Below are 24,749 nucleotides of genomic sequence, written 5' to 3' on the forward strand. Positions count from 1 at the left end.
AAAACTTATTTTCCCACTTCCTAAGGGAGCCAGAAAACTTAAATTATACTGTATCTTTGTTTATTGCACAGTTTTTACTTAGAAAAAAAAATTATAAATAAATCTGACCCTTTTAAAAAATTACTTCTTTAAGAGAGTGAATGGGAGGGCCTCATGCCAAAATCACTGCAAAGGGAGAAAAGGGTAACTGAAATTTCTTGAAGCCATTGGTTCAAATCTGTAAAATTTGTTTAATTAACTGCAACACCTCTTGAACCAATGGTTCTAACAAGCTTAAATTTTAAAACTGGGGATCTACTCACTATGCTATTATTTTATCAATTTTTCAAATATGGGCTTACCTGATAGCCTGTTCATTCTAGATTTTGAAACTAACAGTCAACATAGTCTAAAAAGAGTACTAAAAATGAAGGGTCTATATGTATTATATTTTTTTACCATTTATTTTTTTAGTTATCCTGCCAACAGAAATCTTTTATAATGAAAGATTATATTAATCATTTCAATATAGTTGAGAAACACATTGAAGTAATCTAAATTTTGAAAACCAATGGCTAAGTAAAATTCTTTAGGCTATCAGCAAATAAGACGATGAATCACATTGAATTATATTTACTTGCTACAAAACAGTCTATATGGCTATACAATTCATTGAGTACACTCAAATATCTGCAACCAAAAAGTGATAATTATGTGATTGATAAAAAAATATCTCCCCCTTGTCTAATCTCAAAAAAGTCATAAAATTTAGAAAATTCAACAATTTTAATACAAAGTTTACTTCCTTTATCATGTATTTTGTTTGAATCTTGAAAATGACCACACCCCGCATGTTATCTACAAATAAACCTTGATAAGAAAGAGTTTCTTTACTTCCCAACATTAAACAAGACTGTTTTACTTTTTATTAAGAATACAGAAATTTTTATTAAATCAATTTAATGATGAAAAACAATATACAACATACTTTCCATTAGCTTTAAAAACAGATCTTAGAAAAAATAATGAAATACCTTGAAAAGTAGTATTCAAGTTGAGAAGATAACATTTGCTTAAGCTGATCCAGCGGGAGACCACTTGAAGGAACTGCTGCTGCAGGGGCATGGACAGGAACGGGGGCTTGTTCGGGAGCTGGCGGGAGTTCACTCGCCGAGCCCCCGGGCACATCACTGTACCCCTCCAGTGGTGATTCCACTACACCATTAAGAACACTAAAAAATGAAAAAGAAACTATAAGTTTGGAATAATTAAATAATATTTACACTCAAAAGAAATAAATTCAGAAAAAATGTATGATTTTGCTTTACTGAAAAGTACATTTTAAAAGAACAGCTAATATAAAAATCAGACATTTATTTAGCATATTTCCGACACCAGTAAACCAAATAATTAAGGTTAACTAGCTCTAATTTATGCATTTTCCAATATATATATATATATACATATATATATATATAAAGATTACAAAAATTTCTTTATAACTTTTCAAATAATCTTAAAATTATACAATAATTAGTGAATAAATTAGATTGTTAATTAATCGGGGGAAAATACTTCATTGACACTGATAAAATTATAATAATTTCATTTTTATTATTACTAACATTACACTATGTACATGTGTGTGCACGTGCATGTGCATAGCATAATATGTCCCTCTCTTCCTGACTAATTTAATTCAATATGAATGTCATATAACAAAAATGGTAGGGGATAATCATATAATTCATAAATATTTTTATTCTAAATGTTTTGTGTTAATTTAACCATTTTCCATTGCTCTTTGAAAAAAATTATATTTTTTATCATGGAAATATTATTGCAAGGCTGATGTAGTGACAGCCTCTAATACTACCCCCACATCGGGTCGGTCCTACAGGCCCATGTAGGACCGACCTACATTTGAAGTAACCTTCTCATTTCAAATTACCCTTCTGGTAATTTCATTTTTATTACTTATACAACCAATTTAACGTACTTAATTCCTATCTATTCTGTGTTGATCCTTTTTATTCTTACACAACCTTATTTTAACCAAATTAATTGATTCATTACAACAAAATTTTTCCAGTTAATTTAATTCATAAATAACACAATTTTTCACAGATTATAGCATGGAGGTAAAAAAAAAGAAGGGTTACAACCCAAAAAGAAGGTTCAAGGAAATGCGTGATCACTAAAATTAAAAATATATATAAAAAAGATAAAAATATATATATAAAAAATATTACTAGTTCTTTAAGCAACAATAACTGATCTTGAAAATGAGCTAAATATGGAAGTACTTAATAATAATGAATGATCAAAATAGTTAATATAAGAATAATTTTGTTTCAACAGTATATTTATGAAAAATTTCCTTGTGTATAAAATAAAAAGAGCACAAATGAATAAATATATAATTAAAGAAATAACTATAAAAAATAAATGTAGAAATAAATATAAATGAAGATTAATTTTGGTAAACTAAATTTTAAAAATGAAAGTATTTTTGGAAGTAACATGGCGAAAGGGATTTTTACTAAAAATGAACTTATATGAAATAAATTGTAGTAACAGATATCAAAAAAATTAAATATAAAAGCTCAACCTTCTTCTTTGGACAAGATTTTGTCATAAATTTCTATCTTCCATGGTTCTTAACACTTCTGTGTTGACATTATCCTAGTTTAAAAAAAAAGTGTTAAGATTTTTATCTTCTTTTAATTTCAATATTAAAAGAATAGCTCAAATAAAAATCAATAATTTCTTTAGCATATTTCCGACACCAGTAAACCAATAATAATGAAAGCAAACTGGCTCTAATATATGCACTTACATATATATATATATATATATATATATATATATATATATATATATATATATATATAAAAATAAAAATGGAAAAAAATAACCTCCATACAGGCTTTTCAAGAACATAAAATCATTCATTTTATCTACAATATTGTGGTTGCCCTTTTCCACAAACCAGAAAAAACCATCAAAATAAAATTTCACACATTTAAAAATATTACACACATATACATTTCACACAGTTTATATAATTTTAAATAAGAATTATACATATTTTACTTAAATGCATTATTTCTCAAAGCCAGTTACATGTTTAAAATTTATTTATTTATTTATTATTTACTAGCCGGTCAGGGCTCACTTGACCGTCCAAACAGGGGGTGAAGCCCCCTGTTTGCATTCATTACCCTCTAACAACCTCATGGTTGTTAGAATATTAAATATTTTACAAATATTCATTAAAGAAAAAAAATTAATAATTTTACTTCATTTCTGTTGCCATGGTGTCAGAAATATAATAATGAATTATAAGGATACTTTTTTTTCCTTTAATTCACAAATTCACTTCTGAGGGGATTACGGCCTCAATCTGTGGCATAAAACCTTCCCTGGGAAGGTTTTAATTAATCATTCGTATCAAGAAATATAAATCATTCATGTACTTCATTCAAAATAAAAATGTGAGCACATACAGCTAACAAACAAATCAACGCACCATGCTTTTTTATTGGGGACTAGAAAAAAGGCAGGGCTGCCTATGGCCCACCAAGAAAATGTTACATGTTTCATTACACATGATTTTGTCAATTTTTTTTTAATTTTTACAACGAACAGCTTTAAAATCCTAAACATTTTTAGCTGTTTCTGGAGTTGTGATTTTTTAACACAGCTCTAACCCCCAATATTTTTCTTTTTTATCCCTAAAAATTTTTTAGATAAACTGTTCATATCAAGTATAAATAGTTCAAACAAATGAATCGTTCATGCGCTACGTCCCACAAATACACAGCGCACCATATGGTCCGCTTTGTGCCAATAGCAGCTAAAATAAAAATGTGAGCATTATTCAAACAAATAAATCCATGCGGCATTCTTTTTTATGGGAAAGATAATTTCAAGTATAAAGGATTACAATTTACAAATACAGATTTCTGATATCAACATGTGTGCTATATTTGAAAATAATTACTTCCCTTACTGCGATAAACACGACTAGATTTTTATAACAATGTAACAGATTAAAATGGCAGAGTAGTTTATTTCACTTAAATAACCGAGCTAGAAGGACATCTTTATATGTATTTTTTAATAAAAATATAATAAAAGGTAACAGAAATATGCATACGCCTACCAAAAGAAAGGAAACCACCACATGTGCAAATTATTACAAATAATTATGAAAATTAATATAAGACAAAAGAAATTCATTTATTAACAGTTTGGACACGTTTAGTGCTGACTGTTTAATAAAATGTGGGGTACCATAAGATCATGACTCTTGACTGAATCGTTTCTAATTTTCATTAATGACCTTTGTGAAGGAAGACTAAACGGCAACCTCACAACCTTTGCTAATGATAAGGCACCAAGTTACAGGGCAGATAATAGGGATCTTCTCTCACATTTGGAGTACAAGGACCTTAAAAAACTTAATCTATGGTTTCACAAAAATGCATTATACAAATACAGAAAAAACCAAACTACTGTCCTGTAAGTTAGAAGCTAAATGCAGACTCCAGCTGTTGGATGCATTACTGGATGCACAGCAGCAACCTGTGGAGTAACTAAAGAAGCAATGCATTGCACTGAGCTGCAATTACTGTATTACACGTTTAAGAAACGAGCTTATCACATGTGCTAAATTATACTTTATTTGTAGCTTATGATGCTCAGCCTATATAATGAAAATGTTATACTATGCGTTATTTCAAAGCAACTGCAGAATGGGATTGTGGTATGGGAGACCAAAATTTTATATCATAAGAGGTCAATACTCATATAATTACAAATATTATAGTAATAAAATAATTTGAGATCGATGGTGTACTCCTATACCTTATAAAGAAACATACCATACATTCTTTGTATATGTGGCTCCCTGAACATTCAAGATAGTGCTCCCCTTAATATAAGACACATCAGTATGTGTTTTTAGAAGCATATTAAAAAAATGGCTTCTGGATAGTGATAATATTGAATTATTTTTCTCACGTATAGTATAGTTTCACCCAACACACAATTAAGAACTCATAAATTTAGAATCTAAAAATATTTAGTTACCTATCATCCAGCAACAGTCTTAATATGATTTAGTACTCTTAACATCACATTTTTGTTCTATTCTGCATCTTATGAGTGCAAAATTCAATAATAAGGTGAAGCGTAATTACTATGCTGTATGACTGATTATAAAATGGAATAATATATAAGTCCGATGACGTGCAATGGAAAATAAGAATTCATTAAATTTTATTATTGTGTGTTGTACGCAGAATAACATTTTTGTTGTAACAAATATATGCTACATAGGTAACCATCAGGAATACAACAAATCTCTTGCTCTGTGTTCTACCTCTTAGCTTTAATAAAGAAGTTTAATAATTTTAAAAGTAGCGTCAACAAAATAATATTGAAATCTAAATTTGTTAGAATAATGTTTGATGTAAATTATTTTCTGAGAAATAAAATCATTCACTTACTAATCATCTAATTAATTAAACAAGTCCATATTCATACCACAGAACACTATCATATATGCCCGTACAACAAAATTTGTAAATAAAATACTTTTGTTTTAAAAAAGAACAGTAACTTCATAAATAAGACAATCTGGATTATCTGGAGATCTCTGAAATAATTTAACATGAGGCTTTAATAATTATTTGGGTCCAATTAATTGTTAATCCCTTTTTTCTTACCAAAGTTATATCTGGCAATTACCAAGTACACATTATATTATGTGCACTTAATTAGAAACGGACAACGATTAAAAGCTGTGAGAAGGAATCAAGAAACCAATAATATTGAAATTTAATTGATGCAGGCAAGCCTACACGTTGACTTCCGAACATGCAGGCTTAACTTTTACTATTCTGAAATTAAATAATTTCACGAATTCCAATATTATCTCTAAAACAAATAAAAAAAACTTGTAGTAATTGGTGCTTAAAGATTTTTTTCAAACAATCTAGTAAAAGATAGCAAAAAATGTATTTACAAGAGTTTTTTTTATTTATTTATTCAATTTTAACAAGCTTTCTGGCCAATTTAATGAAATGGTAGTGTCAACAACTATAATTAATAGCACAAGTTTTACACTCCGATGTTTACAGAATCACAATAATGGAAAACACACCACAATAAGTACACCTCTGGAAACCAAATCTGGTTTTGGATGGATGTTTCCCTGATCAAATACTGTACAAGAATATTTTAAATGACTTCAAAATGGTTCAAAGTTTGTGGGAAAGATAAAATAAAGGAAACTATTTTTTTGAAATTGAAGTTCAATACATATTCTGCGCAGTTTAAATTTTCAAAGCACTGATTTTTATATCTTGAATCCGAAATCTCACTTAAAAAAGTACAAATATAATGGAAGCCTGGAAATTGTGCATGTGTTTTCGTGCAATGGGAATAGAAGAATTTGTTGGTGTGTGTGTGTTCATAAACTATCATGCCTAGTTTTTATTAATGAGAAATGACAAAATAATGCAGTATAAATATCATTGTCATCTAATGTATAAGTAAATAATAATTAAAATTAAATGCATGGCATTGTCTTCAACACAATAACTAGGGCAGATGCAAAAAAAATCCACTTCAGTATATAGTATTCCTCTGTTCTGAATCTAACCAAATGCATTACCAGGGGCTTATATACTGTATAAAATGCAATACTTCATTGAATACAATTTCATATCAAATACAAATTACAGATACTTGGAAAAAAAAAATCACTCAAATTGTGGAAAATCAAAATAATTGTAGAACTGCAGCGGATCCCTGACATATCACAGCTACAGCAGATCCCTAGAGAATTATTACATATGAGATGTTTCAATGCAACAAACTACAACCTAGCTACAGAATTTAATGATTTTGTTAAAAATTTTTCAAAATTTCACTTGCTGCTTTTTATTTTTTTTTAACTAGACTGAGTATTTTCAGAAGAACTCTAATTCATCAAAAATTTTTTAAAGGAATAAAAATTTCAAACATGTTTTTACTATATCTAATCCAATGAACTAAATGAATTAAACTGCTGCTATTACAATGTGATGGTAGATAATGAAAATACTGTTTTGGTACTGCAATACTTAATATAAATTATGAATTTTAAATGATTTAAATTAGATATATTTTCTTAAGCAGGACCTGTTTTTTATGATTCATACATTGTTTTTTAGATGGACAGGAATTTAATTGTTGATTTCCAAAGTTATGGATATGTTCTTTTTAGACTTGAAAGCACAATATATATTAAAATTAGTTTATCTAAAATAGATATATATTAATTGAAATAGGATAGATCTTTTATCAAAAAAAATTTGTTCTGATGATGTAGACATCTCTGTGAAAGTACTCAATTTTTTTCTAATTTAAAAAACACCAGTTTTAAAAACTACTGAATATAAAAAACAAAACTTTAATTTTTCTACTTATCATGAAATGCGTGTGTTAAATAATGTGTATCACAAATGGCTACATTTGTTAGGGCAATACATGAAGCTATGACTAGTTTCATATTGTGTTGATATCCACATCTGAATCAATTGCACAATTCTTGCTATGTTTCCCTATTTGTCACAGCAGTCTATATTTACACAGGCATTGCTTATGTGTTTATGTTTCACTGCTTTATTCGTGCTGCTTTTCCCCTCATCATAATAATCAGGCAAAATGAAAACTTTACAGCCATATTTCTATATGATAAAATTATGAATATATGTTTTATAGATGAAAACTTATTGGTGGTTCCTGGTCAAACATATGACACCATTAATAAACAAAAGAGGAAAATTCTAAAGCAATAATAGAACACAAACAAAATCATAATTTGATTAATTTGAAATTTTGATTCACATGCTACAGTATTTTAAGAAACATAAAAGTATGTGAAAGTTGTATTACATTATAACATTTATTATCAGAGTTTTGATAAAAATTTTTTTATAAGTTATAAATGTATTATAGTATTATTTTAATATCACAACCAAACACACTTCTTTGTTTATGTAAGGTTTGTTTAACCATTCGGCATGGTTTAACACACATTGTACTCTTCTCATTGACTGTACATACTCTCTTTGTTTCTCAGTAAATAAGCATTTCTTTGTGTGTATCCCACATAGAATTCTTCAGTCTACTGCTACATTCAACAATTCAGTAAAGCACAGTTTTCCTATTTTGATATCTGTTCATTTAAACACAAGAAGATTCACTTGTTTGGGGCTATCATCTTCTTCTTTGGGACTTTTCATCCTTAGTTTATAGATTATCTTTTTCTCATCTATTAAAAATATCCACTCTAAAGCTATTTTTCAGTGAATGATTAATTAAACTGTTAAAATGTTTAATTAAATATTTTTCATGAAAATGTATAATTACATATGGAAATTATTCAAGTATTTGTTATTATAGTGATCCTGTTCGACTAAAAAAAAAAAAAAAACTGATAAATAAAAAAAGAAACCCATCAAACATGCACAATCAATCAGGTATCAATATTTTTGAGAAAATCATACACAGGATGAGTGGTCAGAATGAATACATCAGAAAAAAATATAAAAAAAAACAACCTATTATCTTGAATGTGACAAATTGTTTGTTTACTTAAAAAAAAATTACAGTCATAATTTTAAATTTATTTTGTCTAATAGTAGTGTCTATTAATTATTAATTTGGCCTTGGAAGGTCAAATTAGACCCCCATCACATGTTGCTAATAAAGTTTTGAGACTTCATACCTAATGCACTATTGTAATCAGAACTCTTGTGATATAAATTGTGTCCTCAGTTCCATTTGATTTTACATTATATTTAAAGTAGATAGTTCATAGAACATTTCCCTACAGCCCAAACTTCTAAATGGTACATCAGTTCATTTTTATATAAACCACTGTTGGATACAAAATGATTCCCAAAACAAATTTAAACTGATACTGCACAAATCCTTTTGTTTGCTTTTTGTTTTCCTGAAAAATATTGTTTTTGTAGATATCTACCAATGAGTAACCTACGTAGATTATTCATCTTATTTTTCATTTTCAAGAATTTTTAGAGATCACTTTTATTTTAATTGTATTTTTTTTTTAATATACACTTTATTTTTATTTGTAATACAAAATTTTAATTTTTACTTATTAAATTTTGATAATTATTGTAATCTACTGCATGGGATAGAATAGAGTATATATTTTTTATTGAATGCCTCTACTGAAGTACACAGAGGGATGCAACTTAAACATGATCATGTATGTTATGTTTGTACTATGAAGTAACTTTCAAATCATAATTATTTTTATTTTCTGATCTTATATTACTTTTGAAAATATGAACTTATAACTTTTGAATATGAGTTATAAAACTTATCACATTTATGTGAAAAAATCTGAATTTTACTCTTTGTTAAATGGTATATTGAATGTGATAACTGTGAAATAATATATTTTTTACTACTGGGCACACATTAGTCACTCAAGAGGAGTTCACTATGTAAGAATTACAAATAAATTTTGGTTTGAACCCTTGAAAGACACATTTACACCACCTTTTGAATATGGCAAATTAACACGTTAATTTGTCATATTCTAGCATTTATATTAGATATGACAGGAAAAATATCAAAATTACAGAAATGGTCATGATTGGTTAGATTCTTAAACAATAGTGGTAAAATATGGTTTAGTAAAATAATAATACTAGCACATAAGACAAAAAATCACAAAAGATTCTTTATTAAACAAACAGTTGAGGGAATACTATGACCACCATGGTAGTCAACCCGTTAAATATTTTATTACAGTTATGATACTAAGAGAAATAAAATTAAAACTACGTTAACATTCACAGTTATACTTTTTATAAGCATAAAAAATAGTAAAACTTTACAATTAATAGTAACTATAACAATGATTTACAATTCCCATTTTGGCAATTCAGTTGAGATTTTTAAACAAAAAATTTATTTTAAAAAATCATCTGTTAATTTATGAGCTAGAACTTCAATTAAAAATATTCTAATAATTCACCATTACAAGTAAAATAAACTAACAGTGAATGTGTGCATATGTGTTATATTTACAATATAATAGTTGATAAATTAATGACTTAAATCTTTTAGGTATCAAGGACTGATTATCTCTTACCCATTTTTTTATAGTTTCACTGAATCAGTTTAGTAAATACATGCTAACATTACACTCTCAGTAGTGTCTCCGCGCGCATATTCATGTTTGTAGCAGCAGTTGTCTTGTTACTAACTGAAGTAGGTGATAAGTATTCAAGTCGGTATAATTATTTCAATAATTTTAATTTGATAATACAGTTTATAACCCATTAATCAATCAAATCCTCTATTAAAATAAAGTTCAATTTGATACTGGGATTTATGGTATACAAATTTAAAAGACAAATGGTTTAGGTGGATACATTTCTTCCTCTGCTGTTTTAAAGTTTTAAATGCGAGCACAATAATTAATTATAATGAGTTTTATTAATATTTACAATTTCCTTGCAGTCTATTATCAATTAATATGATTCTTTTACATTCATAGGTCGTTATGCACCAATTTTTTTCTATATTTAATAAAAATTATAATTATTATATCACAGTAAGACTTTGATTAGTAAAAATCAAAAAGCATGTATTAGCTTCAATCAACAGCTACATATATTTGCATCAACCAAACTATAAGTACTGCTGAAGGAAAATAGAAGAAATAGTTGTGACAGTTTGTATATGGAACAGGAAAGAATAGAAATAAAAGAGTGGTCAATGTTACAAACACAGAATATTACACATTCAGCTTTGAAAAGTAAGAAATCAGATATCTGTAAAGAAAGCACAATACAATATGTTTAGTACATGTTTTGAATGTTACTGAAAAATAAATAACTTAAAACAATTCTTTTTGGCTTCACCAAAATATCACCCAAGTTGTGCCTACATGTATGTAATACATACAATTATATGACTCCATTAGATTCACAACTTTAGTTGTAAGAAGTGCTGGTGCTTGGCACCAGCACCAGCACTTCTTACAGCTAAAAATACAACATCAGTCAACACACTCACTGCGGGTGCAAATTTTAAGTTTTAAATTTATGTAATATAAATTCAGTAATCTCAAACGAAACTTGTAATTAGTATCTATCATAATTTTGTTATTAACTTCACAAAATTAATCCTTGTGGTTTAAAACTGTACATACAGATATAATGATACAGAACATAAAGGCAAAAAAAAAGATAATCGGCTAATTCAGTGGCCGACAATCTCATACTGTGAAAGTTGTTTATATTCTCCATTGTACTTAAAACTGAAACACTTAAGATGCCTATTGCCTATGAATCAAAGTCTACTGTAAGGAGTCTTCATGAAGTGCCTAAATCAGAATTATATTTTCAGCACATACAGAGTCTTTCAAGAATAGTGTAATAATAATAGTAATGACTGAAAAGTTATTCTTAAAGCTATATAAAAATTATTAAATGCATTTGTACAAAAACTTTTATATCAAAATAAAGAAATGCATGCAAACGATATATTAATTTGCTGAAATAGCATAAATGAGAATATCAAGCGCTATCATTCACTTTTTAATAAATTTTCTGCTTCTTCAACTCCACTATTATAGTAATTCACACTAATCCAATATTCAGCAATAAAATATTCAATGGTAAAATGCATATTCCTGACTAACAAAATATTTTGTGAAAGGAGCAGAAGGGAGTAGATTTATTAATAACTATTTCATCCATTGCAATGACATTTTTAAAATTTATGTTTCCTGAGAAAGAAGATTATTAAATTCTTTTAAAACAACTTAGTACTTACTTACCAATGAACATAAATAATTATTTTATGTAAGATAACATAAAATACTGACCTACGAGAAAGGACCTCATATGATTCTGTTCACTGACAAATGATCAACAAATTACTTAATCAGAATGGGTCAATCCATTTAAAGTGTCCCAAAAAAAACATAAGTTGGTTGCTTGACCAATTAAAAAAAAAATTAGCTTACCCACTTCTTTCCTATATGTTTCAGGACCTTAAAAATAATTTTTTTAATTTTTTATTTATCAGTTTACCTGTGGCAGCCATTTTTGTGATTGTAACAGTTAACAGAAAAAAATCATCATAACTAAAAAACTGATTTCAAGGATGAAACAGAAAGCAATTTATTCATATTTTATCATGGTAAAAGTTTGGTCCACCGGTTTATTTACCTACCTCTTCTTTCAATGAGAAAATTACCAATAAAATTGAACATGAAAAACTGTGAAATTTCACTTTGTCATTTTTTAAGAGGCAGGGATTGCATACATAGAATTATTTTTTTATATGTAGGTATATGTTGTAGTTTTACCATAAATAATATTAATGGTGATATTACTTACCCCTAAATTTTTATGAAGCTTTGAAAATAATTTTTTTTTTAATTCAAATTTTGGCTTCAAATAATTCTAATGGGGCTGGTGATAAAAATCTCAAATTTGCACAACTTGCAGTGTTTTTGTAGATGTTTATGGGAAATAAAAAGGTTTCTTGTGTATTACACTAATACAATATTATAACCTCTCAAAAACCATGAGAAGCCAGTTAAAAGCGATACCATTTTGACTCACTAAAAGTGTTCCAAGGGGTTTTTTATTTTCTGGTCTTCTTAGTACTTATGTTGTTGAAGTTGATGTTTTCAATATTCTTAAAAGTTTTTTTTTTTCTAATTATTAATGATGGGTCATAATTTAATGGTAATTTAACCAATATAAATAATTTAATACAATTTTGATTCAAAAATGCTTTTAAACTTACCCAAACTGAGATTTCAATGAGTAGCTTATATATTTTTTCAAAAATTCATTTTTATTTTGGTTTATTTTTGTAAACACTACTGAAGAAAATATAAATTGTAGCAAAATTTTAATTTTTCTTCAATGAAATAGCCTGTTTTTATAGCAATGAATATTTATTATTTAGCGTGGTTAACAAACAGCTGTGATAACTTTTCTGATAATTCTCTTGAAATTGTGAGAGAATGGCCCATCATCATTATAGTTAGTAAAAGTGATGGCAACTATTTCAGGAATTTGCAAATCTGTACTTTTAGGACTTTTTGAGATGATGTACATGGTCCAGCTGGGTAGAAAGAATGAACCTGCACATCATCATTTTCGAGGCTAATAATATCTACCACATCTCCTATCCACCACTGATTGTCATACACACAAGGAACAGTCTTTTTCCTTAAGTGAAAGTGATACAATACTTGAAATAAAGTAACATTTTACAACGCCTTCTGCCTCAAGAACATATTTGTGGTAACTTCTTTCACAGCAGTCTTAACATTTTTTAAAATTTTTGAAATCTTAGCTATCTCATCTGATTTAATTAAAAAATACTAGTTTTTTTCAGCTTGTGATTACAAAATGAATATATTTCATCAATGTTTAGTATCTGATTGTTTAATGGCCTTTGCAATGTATTGTTCTTGGTCTTCGCATTCATATAGTACTTTGATCTGATGAGAAAAAATACTTTTGAAGCAGTTAAAACAAAGAAACTTTCCAGGAACTAAATTTAAATTAAGAAAATGTGTTCTTTAAGAACTTGCTCTAATGTTATTTGTTTTTTTATGAGTTCTTATAGGATCACAACAGAACTGTCCATACAGGTGACTGAATTTTGACAAAACCTTTTTTCAATTACAAACACTAGTGACATTTGAATTAACATGCAAAAAAATGAGTTCTTGGTTTTCATCACTAAATTCACAAATTTTAATGAGTTCTTTTGGCACTGTACCATACATTGCTTTATGACACTTCATTCATATAAATTAATCAGTAATCATGTCATTATGTCGTTATTCATAAATTCATCAATTAAATTTTTACAATACATAAAATTTAACTGATTTTAAAATTTGCAAATATAATATCGTTAAGTAAAACTTATTTCTTTAATAAACACTTCCAAACACAGGATGAAATTTGAGACACTTGGTAAAGATGTGACCAGGTCACTGACTATTGTCAGACAGACCAATCTGACAACTGTAAAAGCCTGTCTGTAAAAGTCTGTCTGAGTTTGTAACTGTGAAGCTAAATGATGCAATAAGCATAAATGAGCATGTTGCAACATGAATTTTCCTCACTAGAAATGACTTCAAGCACCTGTTATAACATGAACACTGCAGTTGAATGCTTCAAACAAGTCTAGTTCAACTATACTAATAAGTATAAAAATATTAAAGTGCCAAGAGGACAAGAAACCACCTTGGAGCACTTTAGAGAGTCAAAAGAGTATTGCTTTTAACAGGTTTTTTATGATTTTTGAGAGGTTATAACTTTTTATTAGTGCAATACACAAGAAACTTTTTTATTTGCCATAAACATTTATAAAAAGTTATACAAATTTGAAATTTTTATCACCAGCCCCATCAGTTATTTGAAGCCAAAATCTGAATTTAAAAAAAAAAAATAGTTTTCAAAAATTCATTAAAATTTAGGGATAACTATATCACCATCAATATTATTTATAGTAAAACTACTAACATATACCTACATATAAATAATTCAAACTGTATATTGCATCCCTGCCTCTTGAAAAAAATTACCAAAAATGAAATTTCACTGTTTTTCATATTCAACTTTATTGGTAATTTTTTCATAGAAAGAAATACCACTGGACCAATATTTTATCCTGAGAAAATATGAGTAAGTTGCTTTTTGTTTCATCCTTCCAGGACTAATAATTTTTTAGTTATGATTTTTTCTGTAAACCATTACAATCACAAAAATAGGTGTGCACACTGTAACAAAAATGACCGCCACAGATAAACTGCATAAATAGAAAATTAAAAAAAAAAAATAGTTTCAAGGTCCTGAGACATGTAGAAAACAGTTGGGTAAGTTTCAATTTTTTTTTCAAATGATCAAGCACAACCACCCTTCAGTCACTTCAAATGGATTGACCCAAAGATGATTTAAAATCTACTTCCAGAAATAAAGGTTTTCTAAATGTGATCACATAAAAATGATCTTTGCATACTTATTTAGCATAAGAAGTTGCTGTAACATGTAGCATCATTTGTAATATGTATTACTTTTTATTAAATTACAGATATTATTTATTTAATAGTTACACTTATTTGCAAAACTTATAAAAATCTGATAAGAAATTTCTTTAGAAATTGAAGTGTTTAATAGTTATTTCTGTACTTTTTGAACTCTTTCAAGGTTAATAAATTGTAAAGTTAATTGAAAAACTAACCTAAAGTAAGGTTAATGCTAATACAGTTTGAGTTATTTACACCTTCTATGCAAATGCATGTTTAATCTAGTTTTAAAATTTCTTTATTATCTATCTTTATATACGAGGTATGTGATAGAAAGTAATGAGACTGACTTTTTACTTACCAAAGTTTTTATTTTTTTTCAAACAACAATATTATCCCCTTCAAAGTAGTTCCCTTGGGCAGCTATACACTGGCAGAGTTGTTGTTCCCACTCCTAGCAGCACTGGAAGGCTTCAACTGGTAGGGCTTTTAACGAGTCGGTCACAGTCTTTTGGATGTTCTCCAGAGTTCCAAAATGACGTCGTTTTAAGACATGTTTCAATTTCGGGAAAAGGAAATGTCACAAGGACTAAAATCAGGTGAATAGTGGGGGGGGGGGTTGAGGAACCGTAGTTAAAAATTCCCTGATGGAATTGGCCGTGTGACACGGGGCATTGTCATGATGAAGCATCCACTTGTCTGCAATATCTGGTCTCACACGAATCACTCTTTTCCTGAGCCTTTCAAGGGCACCTTTGTAAAATACTTGGTTGACAGTTTGTCCTGGAGGAACAAATTCTTTATGCACGATACCCCTACTGTCAAAAAGCAACTCAGCATGGTTTTGATCTTTGATTTGCTCATTCAACACTTTTTTTGGTCTAGGAGATGACCGAGTGTGCCACTCTTCGCTTTGCCGCTTTGTTTCAGGATCATACTCAAATATCCAGGATTCATCACCTGTGATCACACGATTGAAGAATTCTTGGTCATTGTCAATCCTGAAGATCAACGCACATGTTTCTTTGATTGTCCTTCTGTTCCGTTGTGAGGTTTTCCAGCACCACTTTCGCATGTCCAAATCATCTGTCAAAATTTGATGTACGGTAAAAGTGTTTAACTGTTCTCTCATCACCCTTATTTTTAAACGATGGTCTGATCTCACAAGAACCGTCACATGTTCGAACATTTTCGTCAGATTTTGAAGTTGAAGGTCTCCCTGAGCGAGGTTGATCTTCAACACGTTCTCGGCGTTCCAAGAATGAGTTGTGCAAGCAGAAAACTTGTGCTCTTGATAAGCAATGTTCCCCATAGGCCTGTTTCAACTTTTTTCAAAGGTCACAATCGTGGATTCCCCTTAACACAAAACTTGATTGCACAACATTGCTCTAAATTCTGATGTTCCATTTTCGTAATACACCACAAAAACACAACTTCACTGATGGCGCTGTCAAAAATAATGTGTTGGCTGAACGGAGTTGAAACTCGTACTGAGCATGTGGAAGGGATGACCAAACCGGTCCTAGCACAGACCGGTAGACAGAGCATTGCCAGATAGCTCACAGTGTTACCAATCTCGTTACTTTTCTTACACACCTTGTATGTTACTTTTTATAAAGATTCTAAAAGTTATGAAATTGTGAATAACTTTTAGAATCTTTATAAAAAATCGGATGTAATAATAACAAAGAAAAGAAGAAATTAGAGAAGAATTTATAAAAATAATCAGTTTTTAAATGATTCACAAAATATAGTTTTTTAGTCTGGTAAAATTAGCTGATATAAGTTGCTCTGTTTGTGCTAACAAACCCATGATATATATATTTTACTCTCTTGTCTTCATTAAAGTACAAAATTGGTTAGTTGTGGATTTTTATAACATTTTTCAACTAAAACTGTTTTAAATGTTAATTCGTTTACATCCTCCCCTCACATCATCTCATTTAAGATTTTTGTTATATTCTTATACTAAAGAAAAAAGTTATCCATTTAACAAAAAAAAAATGTGTATGATATGTCCAATTTTTTATAAAAATCTATGAAATTGTAAACATTTTCCTACTCAAGAGTTAACACACGTAAACATAGATAATAAATATTTTACAATTTGGCATAAAATAAGTTAGTTAAATTATCAAATAAATAAAACTTATTGGTAAATTGATAAAGAATTTAATCCTAAGAAAATTCATGTAAATAAAGTCAACAATTAATAAATAATATGCAAGAAAATAATATATTCCTTAAAGCAGAACAATACATACCGATATAGAAAATACTGAATTATAGTTTTAATCTAAAATGAACAGCCTTCTATTATTGGATAAATTGTAAAAACAGACTAAACTTCAACAACCAAATAAAACAGCCAGATTTATTCTAATATTACATCAACTGTTAAAAATATCCGCCCGCCATCATGAAAAACATATTTCAGCATAGCGAGTTACAGATGAGATTTTTAGCATTCTTGGGTTGTCTATTTTTTTTTCTTCCATGACCCAACTGATTCTCTGTAAAAATTCCATTTGCATTTTCTGATTTTTATGCATAAACTAATGCTTTCATATATCCCACCCAAAAAGGAACTCAAGGGATTCATATCAGGTGATCTAGCTGGTCATAATTGAGGTTCACCCCACCTTGACAGATCTAGCAGTTAGGAAATGTTTTATTCAAATAATTAATAACAGGACCATAAAAGTGGGCCCGTGTGCCAGTGTGTTGGAAATATATATCAGTTCTTGTACTAAGTGAAAACTACTCTAAAAATACTGACAGCTCATTTTGAAGAATGTTCAGGAAACTATCAAACTATTCACAAGTCTATCATTGACAATGTGAGGTCCAATAAGAACACCTATTATCTCACACCAGACTTTTACTGAAAAACAGGGCTCGAAATTAGTTTCAATGGTTTCACAAAAATTTTAATGTTTCTAAAAATTTTTGTTTTCTGTATAGTTTATCCCACTTTGCGTAAATAATGCTTCATCTATAAATAATATCAGTGATAGAAGCAAATTGTTTTGTAAAACCACTGACAATAATTCAGCCGAAGGAGAATGTAATCTATCACCTTCTTCAAGACATTGAACTGGTTGAGAATGATAGCAACTTCATTGTGTAACGCCTGCCAGATACTGTAGTGTGGAATTTCCAAATGTGCAGATAATCTACAAGTACTAATACTTGGATTTCACTCTATTATATGTAAAACCTGCTCATTTGTATTTGTTTCCTGTTCAGATATTACATTAAATGTTCCATTTTCTCCTAGATACTAGTAAGAATCTGCAAATAATTGCCAGTTAGAAATTTTTCGACCAGGATATCCACAACAATATTCTTCAATGGCTCATGTCACACTGCCGTTACAAAAGCTATAGATGAAATGAATGTTGGAATATTCCAGATTTTCAAACTTATAACAATTCTCTTTTACTACAAAATAAATCACTAATTATCATTAGCTTTTAAAATCAGTGCAAATGAACTACTTAAATTCACATAAATAAAAAATGCAAACTTCACAAATTAAATGAAATTTTATGCTGCAAAATGCTCTCAATAAACAAATACAGCACACTGAAGCAAGATTCTGAATCATAACAACAATGTTTGAAAATTATGTTTGTAATCTATTACGATAATAGTCAAAACTGACTAGCTTCTCTAAAGAATTTTTGGACCCCCATGTTTATATGAACATTTTTCATTATTTTAATGAGTAAAATATGCCTATGCAGTTTAGCAGAATCCTCCTAGGTGACTGTATAGATTTTATATATAAATATGTTACAGTAGATTTGATAAATCCAGTAATTATCCATAATTCATCTCCGATGAAATGTTGGGGAGTCACATATATAATTTGTATATTTAACGTTAATTAGACGTGGTTTGCCAGTGAAGGAGGAGCATAGGTTATGTTTGGTTAGGTTATGGTTAATCTAACCAAACATAACCAATGCTCACTAACCTCGAATAATTAAAAGTAATGTTTTGATTATTTAAATAATTAATTTATTAATTGCTGCTATGTTAGCGCTGTTATTTCATTATGAAAAAAATATAAAATGATTGGTTTATTTAATAAACTGCTATATATAAATTAATTATTTTAACATTGGAGGCAATCACCAGATTAATCAAATTTACCTTAACCTAATGTTTTAGATCAATATATTTTGCATGTGTATTTTTATTAGATTCGTAAATTCATTTTAAAGTGAACGTCCCTCAAATATTTATATCTTCATGGTACATTTTATTAGTCAACAAGGCCCACAAAATTTTTTAATTTTTTACATACAGTTGAAAAATACTAGTACTCAAAAACAAAGTTTCATTTAAGTCTTGCATTCCTTTCCTTAAAAAATTTTAATTTTTTTAAAATTTTATTTCTATTGGGCAAAGAAAGACATTAAGTTACAAGCAGAAATAAAGACTAAGAGAAAACCATATTACTTAAAATTTTAAAGTAATATGAGATTAATTCCTGAAAGAATTTGTTGCTTTTATTGAACATTAAAGTAATACACAGTACATTAATACATATACAACGAAAAGAAAATGCTAAAAGCATTATAGAAAAGAATTTGTTCACCTAAATATCAAGACATAAACATACTTTGGTAATAAAAGGTCTTATCTTATTAATATAAGATAGAAAAAATACATATGCAATCGGTCCAGTTTTAGTACTGGCAGTGAGGATTTGTTAAGTTATGTAATTCATAAACCAATTAAATAAAACTATATGTCCTTGAACAAACAAAAGAATTCTATCAAAAAATTATAAATAAAAAAAATTACAGCTGTATTTTTAGAAATAGTTAATATTATTTTTTCTAAGAAATTTAACTTCACTACCAGATAGTACAGATTAAAATAAAGCATGATTTTTTTCGTTTAATATATATTAAAAACTATTAGTTTTTTTGCTGACCTTGACATACTGATAACCTACAAGGTTGTTAATTCATTCAAATTACCCTTATCAGAACCTCCAAATTAAATTTTTTGATACGGGTAGGTCAGTTCCAAATCCTACCTTGTACAAAGTTTTATCTTTAATAACAAAAAAAAAAGAAATAGACAGGCCAATTTCTCAAAATAAAACTTTCAAGATCAATCTCGGGAAGAGATATTATTGGAAAAAAGTGATTTGTTATATAAACTACATTTCCCATTAAAACACTTTTATCACAAAAAATCTGCTAGCAATATAAGTGTTCTCTAACGGGATAAAAAAAAGAACACATTAAAAAAGCATGGTCATAGAAAAATGTTTTTGGTTAAGCACAACCCACACGCATCCACCACTTCTTTCAATTGTTGTTAAGGATCAAATAATAAATGAGTCAGAAGAAGCAGGATAGGGATAAGCCAATACTTGATTTTCTGGAATGTTAATTGTGGATTGTGTTGAACTGCTTCTCTTGTCATTTCACTGACATCTGGGTAGGAAAGGCTTCTACTTAAACTGGAACAAACGATTTTTAGTTGTGATGTACATGAATATGTACAACGTGATGTAATGTGTGTCAGAATAAACAATGAACACTAAAGAAAGATAAAAAAATTCCTTCTAACACCACTAATGATAAAATTAATAACAAAGCACAGTTGTTCTTCAGAAAAAAATGATTTCAGAAACAATACTAAATAAAAACATTACAATTGAAAACCCTTACTCCATACCCATTACATCAAACGAAAAAAAAATTACATAAATGTTACCTTACCTAAAATCTGTTATCGTGTTAGTAGTCGCTGGCTGGGCTGATGCTGTTTGTGGAGTAGCCAAAGGCTCAGGGGTGGCAGAGAACACCGCCCCTGAAGGGAGCTTCCCAACGTCCCCATTCATGTACACGTATCCTAAAAACAAAAATTAAGAGTATGTTAAATAGAAATTCCCCGAAAAATTATGTAAACTACTAAATAACACGCATAAAGATGAACTGCTCAAAAATTACACCTTACTATATTATTTTTAAATATTTTGACAATTTCTTTCTACTACTGTAGAAAGAAACAGTAACCTATTAAAATCTGGGATTTTACTGTAATATCAGTTATCGGGTATTCTAAATTACTCTGATCACTCGAACTCGATCACCCGGTACCTGGTGTTTTAAGCCTCGCGCCTACATCAGTCTGCCAACTGTAGATGCAAAATTTGTTCTACAAAGTTCTGAAATTAAATTAGTTTAATTAGTGCCGACCGTCGTCGCTAATACCGCCACACCAGCGTGAATTAAATACGATATGCGCGTGCGCTTTGTGGTTAGAATCATTGAATTAAATAAAATGATAAATATTTTTAATTAAGTTGTATGTGTATGTGTGTAGCCGTGAATGAGAAACAACCCACAGTTGTAGGACTTAACCGGAATGCGGCTTAGCCGCGTCCTACAACTGGGTTAGTCAGCTTTATATATATATATATTTTTTATATTTTCAAAAGAATTGCATATATAACACATGATTTTAAAGACATGTATGTGTACATATATATACCGTATTTAATCATGTACAACGTGTTTTCTCGTAAGACGCGCACTTGAAGAAAAATTGTGTAGTTTTTGGTAAAAAATTAATACGTTAAATTTTCAACTGATTTACATTTATTTTTTATACAAACGCAGCTTTAGCCGTGTGATGGGGAACTCCTATAACTGTGTTGTCAGCTTTTTTATTCTTTCATCCTTGAATTAAAGGAGTGGTGATCCTCTGGTTTTGTGAAAATGCCCTGACATATCTTTTGTTTCCCATGGGAAGTCGCATTAAAACCGAAATTAGCAGCAGATAACATACTGGTAAAGTTATCCTTCTATTCCTAATTAAATGAAATCCAATCCAAACTATGTTCAAAATACACCAAATTAAACACACTTTCTATATGCAAAACAGACATGCTTTAAAGCCCTTCTTCATCTGTTTTTTTATCAAATGGATATCTGGATAATAAAAATTCTACTTGTAAAACAACAATTTCATCCAGTTACTTTCACTAAATCCTAGACCAGTGATTCCCATACTGTGCGCCGTGGTCTCTTCACAAGGGTGCCACAAAATATTGTAAAAGCTTCGTAATTAATTGAACCAAGACATTTATAATTATTAATTTAATGTTAATACAGTAAAAAAATAATGAATATTAACAGTTCACAATAAAATATTAATTAACATATTCACAAAAATAAAAAACAAACTGAAAAATTAAATTTAAAACAAGAGGTAAATAATATTACACAGTACTGTCAACAACAATTTATTACCTATTTCAAAGTACAATAAATAAAAGTAAATACTAAAGAACTTAACGTAAGTAATGTAATGTAGAACATGAACAGCGATAATAAATGCGAATATAACATCAATAATATTAATCATCTTAATGGACTTTGCCTTTGAGGACATTTTCTTTAAAAATATTACTACTATCAGAGTTGAACCAGATATAAACAAATTTGTCATACTCCAAATCAGTGAAATCTTGTTGTTCCTAATTTTTTTTTATTATTATTATTATTAGTAGTAGTAGTCGTAGCAGTATTTACATGCATTAGATATTATTTTATATTATTTAAACAAGATTTCCCTGATTAGAGTAGGCAATCTACCTAAACTGTAAATGTCGCATATTATTTAGGCAAAATAACAATTAAGGTATTGATTATGAGTAATACACCTGTTAATGAGAAGATTCTTGAAATGAAGTGGATATTAAAGATGAAGGATTCATACCATCTATTAGTTTGTGGTCATTTTATTTTTTTAACGTGTTATATATATTATATTTACTGGATTTAATGAAAATAGCACGAAAATCTCAATTGTCATGGGTTGGTGGTTGTTACCTTTTGATCTTAACGCATTCAATGCTGAGCACTTGCAACTCCAAGGTCTATGCAAACATGCAAACTGCTGATCAAGAACATACGTGTAGTAGAACAGTGGCTTTTCTAACTCTACTGATGGAGGTCAGCGAGCTACTGTTGACTCAATATCGTATGTAAGTGCATCAGAAACGTTTATACAGGTGAGCAACCCATAATGAAACCACTACGCAACACTATTTATGAAAAACTCTCACACAACTAGCGCGACTAGTGGATGTATATCTTACTACTGATTGTTGCTGCCGTTTGTCAGGTGGTTACCCATCAGTTCAGTGTATGTTTTGTCCCCGTGCAGTATTGTTGAGTACAGTTGTGATTGTGTACAATTTCTTATTCAATCTAGGAGAGGATAGCTTCAGTTGAGGTCTATATTCGTTCTGGATCGAATTGATGCATCAAGTATTCGTACAAAAACATTCTAATGCCTCTATCCCAGAAAAGAGTAGGATAGATGATTTAGTTAAAAAATGGCGTAAAACAGGTTCGGTTTCAAATGCAAAACAAAATATGCAACCTTCCACTAGGACTCCACAAGCCATAGCCGATATTGAAAGAATTACCGCTAGGCCAAAAAAATCACTACGCAAAGTTATCCCAACAATCTGATGTTACATACACATCTTGTCATAAAAGTTTTCATGAATTAAAATTGAAACCATACCGCATTGCTACTGAATGACACAGACAACGGAGCTTTCAGCAGAGGACGATGGCCTACATGTTCCTCAGAGTTGTCTACTTGCGATTTTTTTCCTTTGAGACTACTTAAAGAAGAGAGTTTATACATCTAAGCCCCACAATATTGATGAACTGAAGGTGAACATTCAACGAGAAATCGACTTAATTGACAACAAAGTTTTGCGTCAAGAGGACTCTCAATATAAGTCAAGCACAAAAGTGCATCGATGCCCAGGATGGTCATTTTGAACAACTTTTGTAATAATAACGTAAATAAATGCAACAACTAAATTATATTTTATGTTTTTCTATTTAATTTACCCGTATCTTACCGATTCTGCAGCGCTTATGTTACGGGTTCGGTTTTATGTTGCTCACCCTGTATTTTGTTACTGCTCAATTCATTTGAGTTACAATGAACCGGCTTTTTTGGTGGAATTTTAAATTTATGTGGCACTTTTGAAAGAGATAGGTTTACAAAAAATAAATTTATTTTATAAATTATTTGTACTTCAGTTAGTACTGATTAGACAATTATGTTTTATTTTTTTACTTTTATTTTTATAATTATATATTGATACTATTATTTTCATTTTAAATTAATACTTGTTGAAAATTATTTAAACAACCAAAATGTATATCGCCTGCATAATAAAATGTACAGTCCATAAATATTTTTAATTTTATTATTATTCTTTTAAATAAAAGTTAAAATACTACATATTATTCATTATGTGTTTAAAATGTAAATAGTATATATAGGTATTTTACTTGTTTGTCAGATCTATTCTAAAATGTTCAGAGGAACTTACGTAAAAACTAATTTTCATGTCGTAAACAAAGTGATATAAAAAATTCTAAATCAATTATTGATATACGGAATAAACTGAGGATTTATTGCACATAAATAAAACACGGATTTTACTTTTTATAAGTAAAATCCGCGAACTTAGTCTTAATATATTTTTTCTTATATCCATTAATGTTTCATTATTAGTATAAATCCAGTGCTTTTTTGTCTACCGTGCGCACCACACACTAGTGCGAAGTCATGTTTTTCGATTTTATCTAATGTT

General features: G+C 29.0%; 1 protein-coding gene across 1 annotated transcript in view; it reads right to left on the bottom strand.

The window, feature by feature from the left end:
- Positions 1-596: 596 nt before the first annotated feature.
- The window catches only part of LOC142329108 (uncharacterized), a 436,962-nt gene continuing 412,809 nt past the window's right edge, over positions 597-24,749 (bottom strand). The window contains exons 4-6 of the mRNA XM_075373443.1: positions 20,836-20,968; positions 1,014-1,211; positions 597-669 (exon numbers count right to left, since the gene is read on the bottom strand). Coding sequence (XP_075229558.1) covers positions 597-669; positions 1,014-1,211; positions 20,836-20,968 — 404 coding nt within the window. The remainder of the gene's footprint in view (positions 670-1,013; positions 1,212-20,835; positions 20,969-24,749) is intronic.

This window comes from Lycorma delicatula, chromosome 8 (assembly GCF_047948215.1).
Source record: "Lycorma delicatula isolate Av1 chromosome 8, ASM4794821v1, whole genome shotgun sequence".
NCBI classification, from domain to species: Eukaryota; Metazoa; Arthropoda; class Insecta; order Hemiptera; family Fulgoridae; genus Lycorma; species Lycorma delicatula.